The 19,266-nt window shown below is 35.5% G+C and overlaps 2 protein-coding genes across 3 annotated transcripts; both read right to left on the bottom strand.

Annotated features, from left to right (window-relative positions):
• Positions 1–559: 559 nt before the first annotated feature.
• On the bottom strand, positions 560–5,516 carry LOC126606221 (uncharacterized). 2 transcript variants are annotated; one of them, XM_050273577.1, is made up of 13 exons: positions 5,231–5,516; positions 3,916–4,090; positions 3,577–3,660; positions 3,192–3,433; positions 2,817–3,060; positions 2,567–2,646; positions 2,376–2,460; positions 2,093–2,218; positions 1,883–1,996; positions 1,717–1,764; positions 1,311–1,413; positions 1,131–1,181; positions 560–1,044 (listed from the first exon to the last, which is right to left on the bottom strand). In XM_050273577.1, the coding sequence occupies exons 1-13, from the start codon at positions 5,398–5,400 to the stop codon at positions 953–955; spliced, it is 1,614 nt and encodes a 537-aa protein (XP_050129534.1). In that variant the 5' UTR covers positions 5,401–5,516; the 3' UTR covers positions 560–952. The 2 variants fall into 2 exon arrangements, with proteins under 2 accessions (XP_050129534.1, XP_050129540.1); XM_050273583.1 differs by having other exon boundaries at positions 1,329–1,413; positions 5,231–5,515.
• Positions 5,517–8,336: 2,820 nt separating this feature from the next.
• Positions 8,337–10,208, bottom strand: LOC126606208 (protein ALP1-like). Its single transcript, XM_050273565.1, has one exon. It carries the CDS (start codon positions 10,191–10,193, stop codon positions 8,520–8,522), a length of 1,674 nt encoding a protein of 557 aa, XP_050129522.1. The 5' UTR covers positions 10,194–10,208; the 3' UTR covers positions 8,337–8,519.
• Between the last annotated feature and the right edge of the window lie 9,058 nt (positions 10,209–19,266).

The raw sequence follows: 19,266 nt of genomic DNA, 5'->3' as shown, positions 1-19,266 counted from the left end.
TCATGCGAAGCCATAGGAGAAAATTAAACTATGTGGCAACATGCGAAACTTTAGAACTCATCCACCATGGATATCCCGCTTCATGTAAATCTCTCCCTTGCACCTTGCATTTGTCTGAGCGTTTGTTTTGTTCGAAACAACATGCATTTCGGCATTGACTCTTGGTCATGTTTACCTACGATTTGGTTTTTTTTTTAAAAAGGTAAATTTAAAGACGCGGAGAATGGGAGAAGTATTTTCCCTCGTACCATCGAGATTTCTTAGTACCGTTTGGTATGTGGGACGGGACCATTCCGTCCCACATTTGGTGCGCCTAAAACGGGTGGAACGCTGTTCCACGGGACGAGTTTTGGGTGAATTTTCGTTCCACCTCACCTCCTGGAATGACTCGTTCCATATCCATGTAATACAAAATTATAACATCTTCGTCTCCTTCTTCTTCTTCCTTGTTTCCATCTAAAGGCATCTTTGCTCCCTCTCCATTCCGTCCTATCCTGTCATGTCCCGTTCCGTCCTGTATGCATACCAAATGATACCAGAAAGAAAAAGAAAAACGGCATAGGGGAAGCCAGATAAATATTGGAAATATATGAGACTATAAGATTGCAACATCAGTAACATCCTCAAACTTAGGAATCAAAAACTCAATTATGTTTCAGCAGCCATAATTTCCTAGACAATCAAAGAGAAGAAAGATCGAAAACCGCCACAAGTGAAGGCACATTGCCAACCTGGGTAGCCAGGACCATGATAAAAATATCACCCCTACTCGGATACAAAAAGTTCTAACGATCTTCTACTAATACTGTACACTTGAAGTTCTGCAAGATGTAGCAGTCAACTGTGTTGATCATGTGGTGGTCGGGGCAAAACCCAACTGGGAAAAACAAGCAGGCGTGCGCAGCAGGTTCCTAGAAGGGCCCTGTCCGCCTGTCATACGAGACGCTATGAGTCACTCTGACATGACATCCTCTGGTGCAGTAAGTACCTGAGCTTCCATGTCGTACGAGGGATACTTGGTGGAGTAGTCCAGTACAGAATCACCTGGACAGGAACACAGTCGATTATTACATGCACATTACAAATAAAAGTTACAGTTAATGAGACCAGTTCGGTTCAGGATTTCTTACTTTGAGAAGAGTCAACAGATGTCCGATTCAGCGATGTACTTCTCTTTAGATCTGTAACAGTAACGAACATAATCCAGGAAATTTAGCAGATTGCAGACGATGTTGCCCATTAAATTAAAGCTTGTAGCATGTTGAGTCTAGAAAGAGAAAGGAAAAGGAGAGAGGTGAAGAAAATTGTACTTCGGTACAATGTCATACCAGATGAACGATGTAACCCTTTGACAGCCTCAAAATTCTTGTATGTGTAGCCAACAAAACTGAGATCTTTAGGAGTCAACAACATCTGCAAAGAAAGATACAGAACAAGCATAAAAAACTAATATAACAGGAATTTTCTTTCCGCGTTTTCCCTTCTTCAAGAATAAAAATGTTCCTTCATACAAGATCATGAAAATAAGCACACCGGCCTCCAAAGGAAGATTAGTCAATGTTTTCGATAAGTTCAAAACCCCAAAAATCTAAAGAAAACTTGTTTTATTAATCTAGCAAGTCAAAATGGACCATTTTAAGTGTTTAGATGGCGAAAGCCATCACCGGATAATGAATCAACATTACGCCACTTCAATTTTGGCTATGAGAAACATACCTTTCTCATGGGTCCAGATCCAGTTCTTCCAGGTGCTGGTGGATCCACCTGCAGCACAGTTGAATTTTAGACACAAAGGCACAATCCAGTACTTCACTAATAGTGACTAGTATAGGTCGGTGTTTTCGTGAGCAGTAAGCAGACAGGAATATATCTGACACCTTACCTCATCATACTTCATAAAGTTTTGAGTATCAAGTTCATCGTTGACCTCTGGTTTAAATGCTGCCTCCGTCTCGTAAAGTCTGTCCCAAGCAGTATCTCTAAACCAAGGATGAGCCTGATCCATTTAAAATAAGAGGACTTATTTCATTCAGAATGGTGTAACAATGTGAGGGTAAAACCATAAAGTTCATCTGAAATAGAGGGAAAATACCTTAATTTGGTCTGCTCTACCAAGTCTGTTTTCAACATCGCAAAGAAACCTTTTGATCAGATCCTTTGCTTCAGGTGTCAACCGTGCCTCGACAGGAAATTTCAAGTGATTTTTCCAATGTACAATCTGCATGCATTGTTCCATGTGTCAGATTATGCACGAGATATGAATTTATCAATAAAACTTTAGTAATTCTGTGAGTCCTCAAAGAGATTTGTGGTATATGCCATGATGCACTTGAATCCGAACATATAAGAAAACTGTGAACTGATTGCAAATTAACCTTTCTGCATGTTGTGACGGGATCATCAGAGTAAAATGGAGGATAACCAACAAGCATTTCATACATTATCGCACCAAGCGACCACCTACAACCAGGAATTGGGTGAGAAATAGTATTCAAAAACGAACTTGCTCATACCATATTTTAGCTACTATAACAATCCAATAATGCTGCAAAAATCGTGGACTCACCAGTCACACTCCATGCCATATCCTTTCTTCAACAATACCTCTGGAGCGATGTAATCTGGAGTTCCAACCGTCGAAAATGCCTACCATTGAAACAAAGGAAATGGCATTAAACATTGGATCTTAAATCTACACAGTATTAATTATCCACAAATAGCAAACATTTGTTGCTTTCACCTTATCCAGTTAAGAATCTAAGAGCAAGAGAGGTGAAATTCCATATTAGAAGATAAAGAAAAGATCATTTGAGTACCAATGTTCTCCTGTTTATCTGCCAATGCTGAAGTTGCTCAAGCGGGCTTTTCCAGCGCCTCCCATTTTTTGTTTGAGGGAAGGATTCATCAATATCCATTGCCTCATTCAGGTTCTCATCATCAAGCACTTCATTTTCATTTATGGAAGATAAATTCGAGCAGTCGAGAGGCTTGCAAAGACCAAAATCAGAGAGCTTCATGTGACCATTTTTGTCTAACAGGAGATTGTCTGGTTTTATGTCTCTGCAAAAATAGACGTACCAAATGCAAGAGTTAAATTATGTTATCTTGATATACCATTTATTAATAAAATGTACTTTAAGAGAATCCAACTTCCGGTGTTGGCAAGCTTGTCACCAACAGGATAAACCAACCTGTGAATGTAGTTATGTTTATGAATAGATTCTATGGCCAAAACACTTTGCGCAATGTAAAATCTTGCAACAGTTTCAGTCAAAGACTCTTCTCTAATAAGCAAAGTCATCATGTCGCCACCAGGTAGATATTCCATGACCAGATACAAGTATTCAGCATCTTGAAAGGAATAGTAAAGTTTCACAATGCAATGACTGGCAACCTCAGCAAGCAAATTCCTTTCAGCTCTAACATGTTCAACCTACGTTGTGGATAGACAACCAGTGAGCGCTGGATTTGCACGAAAAGTAATGGATGAAAATTTGAGAACCTTTAATTGAAGTTTCTCTTTCCTTTAAAGTAATAGAAGTCAAATTAAATCAACTCCTGATATCATATAATTACCTGCCCCCTACTGAGCATTTCTGACTTCTTCAACTTTTTCATGGCATAAATGTTGCCAGATTTCTTCTCCCGGCACAGTCTAACCTGCAAAATATTAATATAAAGATTATTTATCAAGAAATTATCAAACATAAACCAAAGAACAAAAAAAAAACTACGACAAAGAAAATGAAAATGATTTGTTTTAGAAAATAATCAGCGTATTGTAACAGTACACAACTCGAGGGTGACTGAAACAAGCTTATACTCACTTTCTCTGTATATTAATATGTTGAAAAGGAAATTAAAATCTTTTACACCTAGCACCTATGCAAGTTCTAAGAGATGCATATCTCTAACCTCTCCAAAGGCCCCTCTCCCAATTATGGCCAGAAGGTCAAAATCATCTACACAAATTTTGTGCCTTTTAAGGCGTATGTATTGAGTCTCTGTGCGCTCCAAATCCTTCAACAAATTGATCTGTTCCTCCTCCGGTACATGTTCAGATGCCAACTTCTTTTCCAGCACCGAGCGCCTGGAAACAGTGAACACATTTGAGGGCGGATATCAAGATCAAAGACAGAACCTTTATCCTCTAACCATTGCCAAATTCACTTTAATTACCAGCGGTGGAGGCACATCACAACTATTGGACTCTAAAACCATATAACAAAGCAAGAACATATTCAACACTAGCGATATAAAGTTTATGTGGCATGAATGCAAGAGTGTGTATGAAGCAGAACTGCCATAACGGACCCCTGAAAAAGAACAGATCAGGCATTAAAGATAAAGGTGAAACACTGCAGAAATAACCATACTAACAGACGCATTCTATTGCCTAAGAACTCAAACATTTAGCTTTTTCAGCACTCTCTTCCTGCTACTCTACCATGCACAAGTTGAAATACGAACACAAATTATACACCTGATGAAAAAATGCATGAGAAAAACACAACCGAGAAATAATCCAAACAATACATAAAGAACCGACGACAGCCACCACCCATTTTATGTTATGAAACATATCTCTCGCTCATTGCTAAACCAAAGGGCCTCAATCACACAGTCAACCGCCAAATAATTCGTCTAAGGTGATTAAAATCATAACAAACCAATAACCAAATACTTTTCCAACTAAGGATTTGTAGATAAAATCTTTGCGCAGCTGCCTCAAAACTAATAACCGTCACTAGGCAATTCTTTACTAATCTGCAATGTCATTCAGCAACCAAACTCTTATCATATTTCATATTTGGTATTCCTTAAAAGGTTTGTACTTTGTCAACATCGTATGCGCTGTTACAAAATCTAAACACAATCCGATAAGTAAACAACAATTACTTTCAGTTCATGCAAGCATATGCATTTCAAAAGCACAATGATTTAGGAATTTTCGAAGAACCACATTTCCAAAAAAAAAAAAGTAAAACCAATCAAATTCCAACTCGTTCCAGGAATGCAATTCCAAGGCAGTCAAAGAAACACCCTCATTTCTCAGAAAAATCAATACTTTCCATTCGAACAAAAAGAAAATAAAATACCCGGAAAAAAAAAATTGATCGCAAAAAACCAGCTGAAATTGCAAAAATAAGAACCGGGCAAGGCAGAAAGATCCTTAAAAACAGTAAAAACAACAAAAGTTGATGTCTTTTTTTTTTTTTCTTTTTCCAACCTCTGTTTACGATCCTGGATGTGCTTCATCTGAGCCTTGTAGTGGCTCTCTATGAATTGCTTGGCCGCAGCCACCCTCTCCAGGGTCAGGCTGGACCCCACCTGCCCGTCCTCCTCCTCCACCGCCATGGGCCCCGCCTCGTCCTTCTCCATCTGCTTATGGTTCTCCATCCTCTCTCACCTCTCTCTCTCTCTCTCTCTGTGGCTTGAGAAATTTGGATGATTGTGACGAGTGACAACGAAGCAAAAACCCCGGGACGATTGAGAATAAGACCCCTCCAAAAACAGCTTCAACAACTAATTTTTATATTTTCCTCTCCACCAACGTCTATTTTGTCTGTCCGACACGTGTCCACCTCCAGTTGGTTGTTCCTGGGTTCGTACGGTTGGACTCTCTCTTGGGTGGCATTTCTCAGGTGGCAGAGCATGTTAAGTACAACTAAAATATATTCTCTTTTTATTAAAAAGAAAAAAAAAGGGAATTAACCAGTTTTTATTCCTTAATTTATAAATAATCCTATTTCGGAAAAGAAAAATTATAAATAATCATATTTAGAAAAATGGTAGTTTCCAAAAATGGAAACCAAATATTTCACAGTTGTTAGTAGGCAGCTTTGCAGGTGCAATGAACTTTCTCAATGACAGTCATTGCAAAAAGTGAAATTTGGGGAGGTAATGAAATTGCCCTCAAAATGTTAAAACTTGCATGTCAAGGTGTATATGTATGTTCGTTCATTTGTATCTGTTTTTACGGGAGGAATGTATATATCTTTTTGTCGATCTGTAACATCACGAAAGGAATGTATACACTGTATCGTCACGAGGGGAATGCATATACTTTTGTCTCTATTTGTATTATCACGGAAGGAATGCATACACCTTTGTGTCTATCTGTATCATCACAGGTGGAATGACTATACATTTGTTTCTATTTGTATCATCACGAGATGAATGTATTCACCTTTGTCTCTATATGTATCATCATGAAAGTAATGCATACATCTTTGTGTCTTTCTGTATTATCACATGTGGAATGTATGCAAATTTGTTTCTATTTGTATCATCACGGGGGAATGTATACACTGTTGTTTATATCTTTATCATCACAGAAAGAATGCACACAGCTTCGTGTCTATATGCATCATCACATAATGAATGTATACACCTATATCTCTATCTGTATCATCACGAAAGGAATATATATACCTATGTCTCTATCTGTATCATGACAAAAAGAATGCATTTGTGTCTATATGTATCATCACATAAGGAATGTATACACCTATGTCTTTATCTATATCATCACGAAAAGAATGTATACACCTATGTCTCTATCTATATTATTACGGAATGAATGTATACACCTTTGTGCCAACCTAGATTACCATAGGAGAAATGTATATACATTTGCCTGTATTTGTGCCCATCAATGTAATATAATACAGGAGGAAAGAGACCGACACAATAATATATAAAACAGTGACACAAAAGTTATTTCCAAATTAGATTTTACATTCTTAATCAAAGGCTTCTCTTCAATAAATGCCAATCAAGCAAAAGCAGAGAAGCCCTGTTCGATCACTGCAAATATTTTGAAAGAGGCAGATGATGTAATCAACTTCCAAATGCAGACCAGCAAACCCAACTGGCTATAAACATCATGTCACAACAAGGTTTCCATCACTCCCTAAACTAGGGGCATAAATTCTTAAATGATCCACAGTAGTATGTCTACGTCTTTCTCGTAACGATACAAGTGAACAAACAACAGATAACAAGACATATTCAACCCGGAACAAAACTAATGTAAATTTAAAATGTTCAATCTAGTAAAAGTGATTAATTAATTTATAAAATAGATATGTAGGACTGGTTTGGAGTTGCTTAAAATAACTTTTTTTCTTTTCAAAATCATGGGTCCAAAACAGTATAAAGCAGCAGCAGCAGCTTTACATATACTTCTCAAAAAAACACTTTTTTCTTTGCAGGCAGGTGAATAATACCAATTAATTAAACTTTCATACTGACAATCATACCCCTATCATTTTTTCGCAAAATGTACTTTTAGCATTACAGTTTACCAAACACTTGTCTGTTTTTTTCATAACTATTTATTCTTACAGCACAGTATAAGTAATTTAAAAAAAAAAAAACTCAATAACCCCAAACTTCCCCATCACTACCAATTTGCCAAGAAAGGGTTAGTAAAAGTCTTCCCCATCACTGCGAATTTGCCAAGGAAGGGTTGGTAAAAGTCAAAGAACAGAGGAGACCAGAATTACTAATCTGATGCAAATAATTAAAAGGTCAGAGACTCAGAGGAAAGCAAATGAGAATTGTTGTTGTGCAAGTGCCAGGGGAAACCGCGTTCCAATCAGCTTGTTGGACCAAAAGTTGATAAAATTAGAGACTGCAAAAGGGATTTGCCATGTTGAAAAATGGGAGTTTATGACATCACAAATTCTGTCAATACTTGGTTCTTTGGGGTCTGCATATTATGGTAGCCTGATATGGCCAAGAACTAAAAGTTACATGGTTGACAATGTTTGTATTTTCGTTTGTATCTATCTTCATGATACGTGACCGAGTAGGTAAGCGCGTAATGAGAGATGCATGATTATATACAAGCGATGTTACAAGAAATTCTCTCTTGACAATCTGACTTAAAATTCTCATATAGGATTATAAGCTCTCAAACTTTAGAATAAAGGAGATAGATGCACAATTATATACAACTGGTGACACGATAAATTTTTTCTTCAATGTAATCAAGAATTCCAATTACTCATACTTTTTAAGTTAGAGAGATAGGCACAAAGTTGTATATAATTGGTGATGCATCAACTTTTGTCTTGGCAACGGAATTGAATATGTCAACTTTTCTCTTGACAACGTAATTGAAAATCTCATCTAGTTCTAATCATGCAAACTCCAGAATGTCGACGATGAAACCATAAATCAAAATCTCGACCAATTTACAAACTCAAACTTCAAAGTTAGAGAAATAGATGCACAGTTAGATACAATTGGTGATACGACAAATTTTCTTTTCAACATAATCAAGAATCTCAACTATGGTCGCTCAAACTTCGAAACCAGATTTAGAATTTCAGATGGCAAAAATGAAGAACGAACTATATTGATTAAGATAATATACTTATACACAAAGCTAATCAAAAGCCAAACTATATTTCTCTCCGTATAATCTTTTACTCTACAATATAACTACAACAAAGACACCGCCAAAAGCCTAAAAGCACAATACTAAAGCTGAAACTCAAAAGCACCCCCTACAGAAAACCAGTGCCTGCAGCAAGGCCATGGTGCAACAAATTATGAGCAATGTGATCCCTCGCCTGCACCGAACCCGCCGACCTCAGACTATTCACCGGTGTCACCACATCGTCGAAGAGCTCGAACCCGAACTCGGGATCGAGCACCTCATTCCTCATTGCACAGATATTGTGCAAAACACAGCAGGCTCCAAGCACCACAGGCAAGTCCTGCAGTTTGACCTCAGTCCTCTTCTGCAAGCATGACCACCTCCCTTTCAACTTTGCAAATGCATCTTTAGTCACCCTTTCGACTTCACCTATTTTCTCGTTGAATGCGTGCTGGGTCCACGTCAAGTTCTGGTGGGTGTAAGGAACCAGCACCCAATCCATCAGAGGAAACCCAGCATTTCCTACAATCCACACATCCTTCAATAGTCCTCTGGTTGCTCTCTGGTACAATGCAGACTTCTCCAGCACCTGTTCGTCAGGCATCGAACCTGGCCAGCCGATGCAAACGTCGGTGAAAACGCCTCTCGGATCGACAACCCCTTGAACCGTGATCGAATACGAAGTCTTCTGGTTGCGTTCCGTGTGCCGCTTGTTGAAATACGCCGCCACGTTCACCTTTGGAGCAATAATTGGAATGTGGGTGGTGTACATAGACCCAGCAACGTTTGGAATTCCGGAAATGGTCTCGAACTCCTCCTTGATTTCCTGCATCCTGCCTTCGTCCGGCCACTGGAGAAACTTGGGCATCAAGACAGTCTTGATAGCAAGGCAAACTTCCAGAACCAGCTTGTGGCAGGTGGAGATTCCAAGCCCGAAACGTTTGGAAACCTCCCGAAGCGGCTCCCCGGTGGCAAGCCGATATATGCACACAGCCACACGCTGCCGCACCGGAATCGCCTCGCGCAGCATTGTGTTCTTCTTGAAAACCGCCAACTCCAGCTCCGCGCATATCATGTCGAACGTTCCCTTGCTCATCCGAAACGCCTTTCGAAACTCCTCCTCCGGAACATCTGGGTGGCCCAAATTCTCCCACCACACCTTGGACCTGTCCTTCACCCAAAGCCTCCTGTGTGGACCCGGAATCGTAGCACTCGAACTCGCTTCCGGACCAGCCGCGGATGTCTCAGCTGCGGCAGTGGCCGCAGCGGCTGCAGCGGAAGCGGACTGCCGACTCCGTTTCGCCCTCGACTGCTCCGATTCATCAGATTGAGAATGATACTGCTGAAGATCAGTGTAATACTCCTCCATAGCTTGAGTCTTCTGCCTGTGATTAGCTTCAAGCATCAATCTTTCCTGCTGGGCTTCGACCAAGTAGCTCTCCTGCTCCTGCTTCTCCTCCTCGTCCAGCAGAATCAGCGAAGCCAGTATGTCGCTCATTGCTCCCGGAGCGGCTCCAGCGCCGCCACCAATACCATTATTGCTTCCGTCGTCCTTTCTTCGCTTCTTCAGGTTGTGATTCCCTCCATTTATGTCGAATTCGTCCATGTCAGTGAACAGGGTGTAGAAATGGGTGTAATCTTCTTGATTAAGAAGTGGGAACGGAGTAATTTCCATTAAAGGCGTGGACTTTGATGGGTCTGAAAGGTGTTTGACGAAATGCCTGTGTGAATTCGAATTGCGAGTGCGGAGGTGAACTGGTGGAGATGGAGTTGTTGGTTGGAGGAATTGGACTGGGGACATATTTTATACCCGCGGGAGGCGTGTACGCAGGTGTGAACGCGGAGTGGGGAGGCTTTTGACTTGGACTTGACCCTTTTGGAAGAGAGCTTTTACGCGGTTGGAGTTTTGGGGGCGGTGGTTTTTGGGATAAACGATGGGAATTTGGAAGGGGAGGGAAGGGGACGGGGAAGTTTCGTTTTTGGGGAAGGAAGAAGGAAAGAGGGGAAAAGGGGGGAGAATAAGAGAAATGGTGACTTTGCTTGTACTCAATTGCAAAACAATTTTTTGTCGCCAAAAAGAACCCCCAAAGGTTCACTATTTTAAGTTTTTTTTTTTTTTTTTTTTGAACAAAACTCTATTTTGTTTTTGGATGGTTAGTAAACACTGAGTGCCTGTAGTCATTTACAAGCTAATGATGAGATGTCAAGTAAATTTGATTGTTGTGCGCTAAAGAAGGTTTTTGAATTAAATTGGTTGGGTTTTGTCGTACAGGTATGTTTTTGTAACGATAAAATTAGTAGGACTATTAAACGAACTCTAAAATACATGCGTAATCATTTGCGAGCAATGAGTGTTAAAAACAATTGATTGTTTCGGGCCAAAGAAGGTTTTGAAGCAAAAATGTCATGAAGTAAGCTTTGGATGCATGTAGTCATATGCACCAAAGAAGATTTTCAACTAAACGATTCAATAACACTTAATACGTGTAACCAATTGCAAGTGGTGAGGTATCGAGTACATGTACTAAAAATTGTTTTGTGAACCTGCAATTACGATGTTTTTTTAGAGAAGTTTGATGTCACATGAAATTTTTATTTAATTAAACAAAAAAAATGTTTCGGAGGATATAATAAACAACTTCGATCGTAGCCATTTTCCAAAAATCTGTAGTGAATTCTACATTGTCCGCCCCAAATTTATTGAAGGCATTTCCTTGCTTAAAACACAACCTCGCATAATTAAAGTTTACATATTAACCAAATCCATAAACACATTCAACATTGTTTTACCAATAAATTTTCCTTAATAACGAAACCTTGAATATTAATGTTATATTTAGTGGATCTTTACCGAATATCCTTTACTTTTTTGAATTAAATGTTTATCGAAAACTATATACTTTCTATTCTGATGTACTAAACAAAATTCTTTGGCTTTACTAGTACTTTTTCGTATTAAAAATTTAAAGTGATTCATTTAAAAAGATTGAGGGGTGAGAATAGAATTATCCTAAATTTAAAGGTCAAAACCATCAACCATCATTTTTCAACAATGTACTTTTAATTAAATTACGAACTTCTAGTAAATGAGCGTTATTACCGTGGCCGTACAGTGTGAACAATTTAAAACGTGATTTGCATCAATTTAAAACTCTTCCAAACATTTTATATTTTACTTTTTTTTTATAAGAAAAACTAATAAAAAAGGCTTAAAATTTTTGAGTTTTAACGATAAAGCTAAAATAAATGATAAAATGAATAATACTATAATTGACTTTTTAGTATAAAAATATAATTTTTCGTTATATTAAACAATACCAGAAGTTTTTCATCAAAGTATTTTTTTTTTCTATAAGATTCTTTTATTCAACTTCTCTTTTATTTAAGATGATTCTTTTTCAAAACCAACAATTTCTGTGGTCTAACCATAAAAATCCACTACCAGCAGTGAAACATGCTATCTTGTTTTCGATAAAGTGAATTTGTAATCAATGACGTTAGATGATAATTGTATTATATACACTTATTTATATAAATTATATATGATCGTTAGATAATAAGTGTATTAAATTCATGCAAGTATTGTAGTCATGAATTGATTTAGACCACATTTGTCACCAATAGAAAATAAGTACGTTAATCAACATTTAATAATAATACAATCATCAACAACCACATCATATGATTTACAAGATATAGTTTAAATAAATGGTTTCCCTAACATTATCCATATATATCATGTAAATAATAACTACTATTTTTGGCATTTAACCAGTAAATGTTGGGGACAAATTTGTGACATCTCTTTTTTTACATAACTTTTGACACGTTTTTTGTGGGGTCAACTTTATAATGTATTTCAACAATCTAAACCGTCTATCGTTTAGATATTTCCTAAAAAATCGTGTTTACCAAAACTCACTCAAATTTGAAACTATATGATTGTTGGATTAAGGGTTTAGGCTTTCTTTGTAGAACCGTATTCGTCTATTTTTTTTCACTACAAATGAATGTTTTAATAATTTTGGATTTGTCTAATTTTTTGCAATGATGATCTATAAATGATATTATAAAAGATGGACAGATTGTTAAAATACATTACAGAGTGGCTCTAAAAAAATGTGTGTCAAAAATTGAGTAAAACAAATCCGTCCTCATAAATGCATGGTTTTTTAAATATAGCATAAGTACATGAAGTTAATGTTCTTTGTTCTTTCTCTCTTGCTTTAGTTTCTATTGACTTCGATTTAATTCCAAAATTAAAATGGATATTTTAAAATTAATGTTCTTTGTTCTTTCTGTCTTGCTTTAGTTTCTATTGACTTCGATTTAATTCCAATTGACTTCGATTTAATTCCAAAATTAAAATGGATATTTTAAAATTAATGTTCTTTGTTCTTTCTCTCTTGCTTTAGTTTATATTGACTTCGATTTAATTCCAATTGACTTCGATTTAATTCCAAAATTAAAATGGATATTTTAAATCTCATTGACCCAAAAGCTATTGGTCAACGTTGTTACTTGTAAAATTATTGAGCTGAATTATTTTTTTGGTCTATTTGCTGATTGATAATTACATAAATATTTAAGTACAACTCTGAAAGAAGAAACAAGTTTGAAGATCAGCATGTGGTACATAAACCTACATTATCAGGTTGTTTGACATCTTAAATGTCCACTAAAACATTCCAATCATAACCCAAATTAGTTATAATTATAATTATACACACTAACGTTCAAGCACGCGTTTATACGTGTGTAGAATACATTTTTTGAATTACAGCATGCTACGTGCAACTTACACGTTTTAAATATATTATTATGCACTTGTGAAAGAACTTTTTTTTATAACCGGTGAGCGTGTGCAGAATGCATTTTTTTAATCATGACGTGCTACGTGCGACTTACACGTTTTAAATGTATTATTATGCGTGTGTGAAAGATCTTTTCTATAACCGGCATTTCACGTCTCTTACGATCTTGTGAACGTGCTTAAAAATAGAAAAAATAATATTTAATAAATAATTGATTGAATCACATTATTACTAACATATTGTGAGATACTAATTAAAAAAAAAACACTAAAAGAATTAATTATTAAAAAACACTGTTTATATGACGAAAATACCCCTGCATTATTTGGTGCATTATTTTGGATTTCTTTTAAATTTTTTTATTTGGAGACAATTTTTATCCTAAAATTTTTGGTGAATCCGGTGACCCCAAAAGATATGTGTGTAGTGTGAATTATTATGTGATCCAACGCAGTTGACCAAAAATACAAAGATGAAATTAAGTAACCTCAACGCTGGTTAGGTAAAGGTATTTGACCGTCTTATTTGATTTGAGATCGTATCTCATTCTTCGTAAATTAAATAATTTAAAATATAAGTTTGCTGACCATAATCGTAAAATATTAAATAGAAATAAAAATACATAGTGACAAACTAAAGCATGATCTAATTTGCTGGTCATCCAACAATTTCCCCTTACGTCTTTTAGTTTTGTTTTGTTTTATTAGCAACTTGACTTGCATGTCAACAACCTTCATAGTCCTCTTTCTTTTGGAATACACTTATTTTTACCTCACACATACTCTTATTAATCTTTGGTCATTGATGTCTATTCATGTGGTCTGACAATCGAAAACTAAGAAAGGTGTGCGAGAAGTAAAAGTAGGTGTGTGGATAACACTACCTGGAATTATTAACTTTTAATTTGTAGATAATGTCAAATTTATAATTAAAATACCCATATATATTAGTCTTTTATGATTGATCAAGGGAAGATGATCCTCTCCGAATCCACTTTGTGAGGACCTTGGGGATCCTCACATCCTAGTCGTTCATCGTATATCTTACGGCCGGTTTTTGTCAGGTACTATTTGTATTTAATTTTAATTAAAAAATTAAATAATTTATAATCATACGATACACGATAAATAATTAAGATATAAGGATCTCCACAATTTGGATCCGGATGGGATCCAAATCTTTGATCAAGTGGTTGAAAAGCCAGCTCTTAGATTGTTATAATTAGTTTTTAATGGCCGGTGCAATTTTATTCATAGTGGACCAATGTAAACATGGACATGAGATCTTATCGTGTGATGATGAGTGTGATGATGACATAAAAGCATGACTCTCGTGACACGTAATTTATCGATACAATCCATAACATGTTTAGTTTAAAAATGAGTTATACTATATTATTACAAGCTCTTATAAACACAAGGAGTATATATATGCCTCAAGAAGATTTGTGTTTTTTATAGTGTTCTTTTAACATTTGTTTATATATACTTGTAGTTTGCAACTGGGGTAAACTGATGTTTGACCCTTGAAACTTACTTTAGTTGAAGTTGACATTTTGAACTATTTTTTTGGTTAATTAATCTCTAAATTATTTGAAATTAGCAAATTAACAACTCACAATCAAATTTGATAAAATTTCATCCACTTTGCCATCTACCGGCATGACTTTACCCTCAAGAGTGAATCACGTGTTGGTCATGTGCTAGTATTTGATGGCAAAGTAGATAAAATTTCATCAATCTAACAATGAAGGGTCAATTTGCTAATTTCAAATAATTGAGTTGGTTAATTTATCAAAAAACAGTTGAGGAGGTCAACTTCAACAAAATAATAATTTAAAAAGTCAAACCGCAATTTACGCATGCAAGTTATTATATATGTCACCATCAATCATAAGAGTTGGCAAGAAGTGAAAAAAAATGTGCTTGATACATTTATTTATAGGAAGTTTAACGAAAAATTCCTGATACTGTTCATTTTAACGAAAAATCATATTTTTACATTAAAAAGTCAATTCTGGTACTATTCAATTTATCCTTTATTTTATCCTTATTATTAAAACTTTAAATTTTTAAGCACTTTTCATTAGTTTTTATTTATTTATACTCATCTACATCAAATCACTCAGCACATTTTAGAAAACCCCAAAACATCAAGTAAGGGCTCATGATTTCTAAGCCTTTTGGGGCTGGAAAGAGTAGATAATTGTGGCTTACCTCTATTTGTCTCCTTTTTAAGCGCAAATACAAAACATCAAGTAATGGTTCATCATGATTTCCCTAATATTTTCTAATTTATTATATTGTATATTTCACTATATCGGCACAACACAAACACTGCGAGCCTGCAGCTGTAGGGAAATGGTCACAAAGAACACAAGGCACCTACAAAAACCCAGATGAGCAGCTGCTCTTCCATGGCTTCCCTTCTCATCCCACCACCCACTCTTCCTCTCCAACTCAAGGTAATTTTATCATATTTCCCATTTATCCATTTTTCATTTTTCATTTTTCTGATTTGATTTTAATTTATTTTATTTAGGGTTTTGTTTATTTGATCTATTGCAGGAAGATGGGGATTAGAGTCAGCACTGTGCTTACGAACTTTATCATCTAAAATTGACAGGACCGGTCTGAGAAGTTGCAGACGTCGGGGACGGTGTTTTGTGACGAAAGCTAAGGATTCATTAATTTGTGGTACTTGTAATTTAACAACTTAGATCCTTAATTTGGTTTATTAGCGTATGACTCAACCGTATTAGTAAGGTTCGATGGTTATTTACGAAACTCTAAGACCAATTTTCCCCCTTTAGGAGAAATGACGTAGCTAAAACGTTAATTACAAGTAAAGGTACTTTCACATAATTAATATCTATAATAATATAAGTAAATTGTAGCTATAGTCTTTTAACTTTAACTCAATTGGAGCAAGGGGTGTGCTCCACACACCCATTTTACTTTTCACACACCCTTGTTAATTTTTATCCTTTGATCTTCTTCAATTCATCCGATCCAACGCCCGAAACTTAGAAGGATGTGTGAGAAGTAAAAAGGGGTGTGTGGATATCACACCCCTTGGAGCAATGGTCCCTCAACTAAAAATCCATTACCATTGGTCCCTCAACTAAAAATCCATTATCATTGGTCCCTCAACTCCTCAAAACATGCAGCTATGGTCCATCAACTGAAAATCCATTACCATTGGTCTCTCAACTTTAATTCAATTGGTAAAATGGTCCCTTAATTTTAACCCAATTGTAGCAATGGTCCTTCCAACATAACTCGTTTTGACAAAAAACATTGACGTATTTGACGAAAATGACCATAATTACACACTTTGATGAGTTGAGGGACCCAAATGGTTATTCCAACATAACTTATTTTGACAAAATTTTGACGAAATTGATGAAAATGACTATAGCTATACATTTTGATAAGTTGAGGGACCAATGGTAATAGATTTTTAGTTGATGGACCATTGTTCCAATTTGATTAAAGTTGAGGGATCATTGCTACAATTTACTCTAATAATATATTATAGGAAAGGAAGTGTTATTAACATTCCAAAAATCTCATTCTACACTCCTCATAAGTGTATTTTTCTTTTCAAATATAGAAAATTTGGAGTGTAGAATGAGATTTTTGAAATGCCAATAACAATTCTTTATAGAAAAATGCAAGGGTTACTAATTTTTCTCTTTGTACCTTTTGCTTTTAAAGATGTTGTATATATCAAAAGAATAGTAGTTAATTAAGTTGGTGTTCAAAATAGTATTAACCATTGATAATATTTGTGTTCTCTGTATGAGATAACTTGTTTTTCTTCTACTTACGATTTACATATCTTCAACGTATGGACATTATAATAGGAATCGTTTATTATTTATATCATCATATGGAGATCATTTGTTAAAAAATGCAATTTAGAGATCATTTAGTTATACATACGTCTCAAACCAATCAACAGTTTAGGTAATAAATAACATCCTCATAATGAATCGTCTATTTGTTTGATCCATATGAATGGCTAAAAGATCTATAAATTGATTTTTTTTCTTTTGTATATATGATATTTAGAGGATGATAAAGAGAATAAACAATTATGATTATGATGTTTGTAATATGAAAATGCGTAAATCGTAAGTGGTGAAACAAGTAGAGTTTTTCGTGAATAGAACACAAATATTATTCTTTCACAAAACCTATTGTAATGTAGAAACTTCAGGAACGAAAATCTGACATCAAGAGGAACAATTTACAGACAGAAGTGGCAAGTCTTATCAGTTTTTTGCTTTAATCAGAATGCAAAACACATGCATGAGAATTAAAGATATGAATGGATGACCCCCCTTCTTATCACTGTCTCGTCCGTACAAAGAGCAATGTGCGGGTAAAGGATTTCCTAGCCCTAAAGAATTGAGGTCAAGTTAGCAATAATATTTTTACGAAAAATAAGATATGAGAGATTAGAAGATCCCTTCGTGAGCATTAATTAAAAAGGTATGTGTTTGGGATTAGCAAAATTGGGACTCATCCTGTAGCAAGTCACTAAGGCCATCTTCAAGCAAAATGATTAAATGTAGCCCTGCAATTTTTTTTTAATGAACAATGTCAAATCATACTCATATATCATTGGATATCTAACTGAATGGTCTAAATATAGCCCCTTCAATAATTTATTTATTTATTTTTTGAAACAAATAATTTATTTATTTTAAGTTTATATTTTAAATTTATTGATTAATTTAATTAAACTATCTTTAGATGCTTTCAAATTTAACCGTTGAATTTAAATCAATTATTGCAACTGAAAAGCTGTGCCAAAAAAAAAAATGGTTAAGAATAATGGTCTAGTGGGCTCCATAAAATTATAACTCAATCATCGATTGTAGATAATTTTTTAACAAATCAAACCATTTTTACCTTTAACCCGAAGATGCCTAACGACTCTCCCTTCACTTATACTTTCAAGAGTTAATGGTAAATACGGGTCCCAATTTTGTTTTTAACTAAAACATTTATTTTATAATTTTACTTTCTCTCTTCCACCCTTTTCTCTTCTTTTTTCTAGAAAAAGTTCATCTCGGAATCTCTTCCACTAAGATCATCAGATTAAATGATTCTGGCCATTGAAATTTGATTCAACGGCTAAAAACATGAGTCCTCAAATTATAATAACTTTAACCGTTGAATCAAATTTCAAGAATCCGAATCACTTGAACTGATGATCTTGGTAGAAGAGATGAGAATCTGTTTCCCTTCATTCTCTCTCCTCCCTGCTGAAACCCAAAAGCATAGTGAATTTTTGGCTTTTTTTCCCTCCCCGAAATTCCTGTTGCTCTCTTTTCACGCCAAGAATTAGTAATCCTGGCTGCTAGTAATCACGTATACCGTCTCAAGAGTTCATGGTAAACACGGGTCTCACTTTTTTTTTTTCCTCCCCGAAATTCCGGTTGCTCTCTTCTAATTTTATCTATCTACTTTTTTGTGAGCTCAATCTTCGAAGAAATTTTTAAATATGACAGTAACACATAATGATACATCGTGTGTCATGACTTATTATATAAATGATGATATATATGTGTTAAAAAATTATTAACTTAAAAAATAAAATTTCTCATCATTTATATAAAAACACATAACATAATATATGTGTTCCGATTACAATGAAAATTTTCTCTAATCTTTGGAAACTTGGAAGTCTCTTGGGAAACGTAACCTTAAGAAAGAATTTGATTCCTTGATAAAGCCGAAATTATAAAACCACAGTGAGTAAAATTATATACTATTGACAAGTGAAGAAAAAAGAGAGAGTAATTATAGGAGAACACTCGGCACGTTCTTGGGACAAGGAATAACAAATATACACTTTCTTTTCTACCTTTTTCACCATATATTTGGAATTGAATTCAGATTTGAATAACAGAGATACTCTCTCTCTCTCTCTCTCTCTCTCCCCTATTGGTGTAAGCTTCAGCACTTGAGTCTCAGGTTAGTAGGGCTTCACCGCTTGTCTCTGTATTGGTGTATCTAAGTTCTAGTTTGCCATGCACATGCATAT

This window comes from Malus sylvestris, chromosome 2 (genome assembly GCF_916048215.2).
Source record: "Malus sylvestris chromosome 2, drMalSylv7.2, whole genome shotgun sequence".
Taxonomy (NCBI): Eukaryota; Viridiplantae; Streptophyta; class Magnoliopsida; order Rosales; family Rosaceae; genus Malus; species Malus sylvestris.
This window is presented reverse-complemented; position numbering and strand designations above follow the sequence as displayed.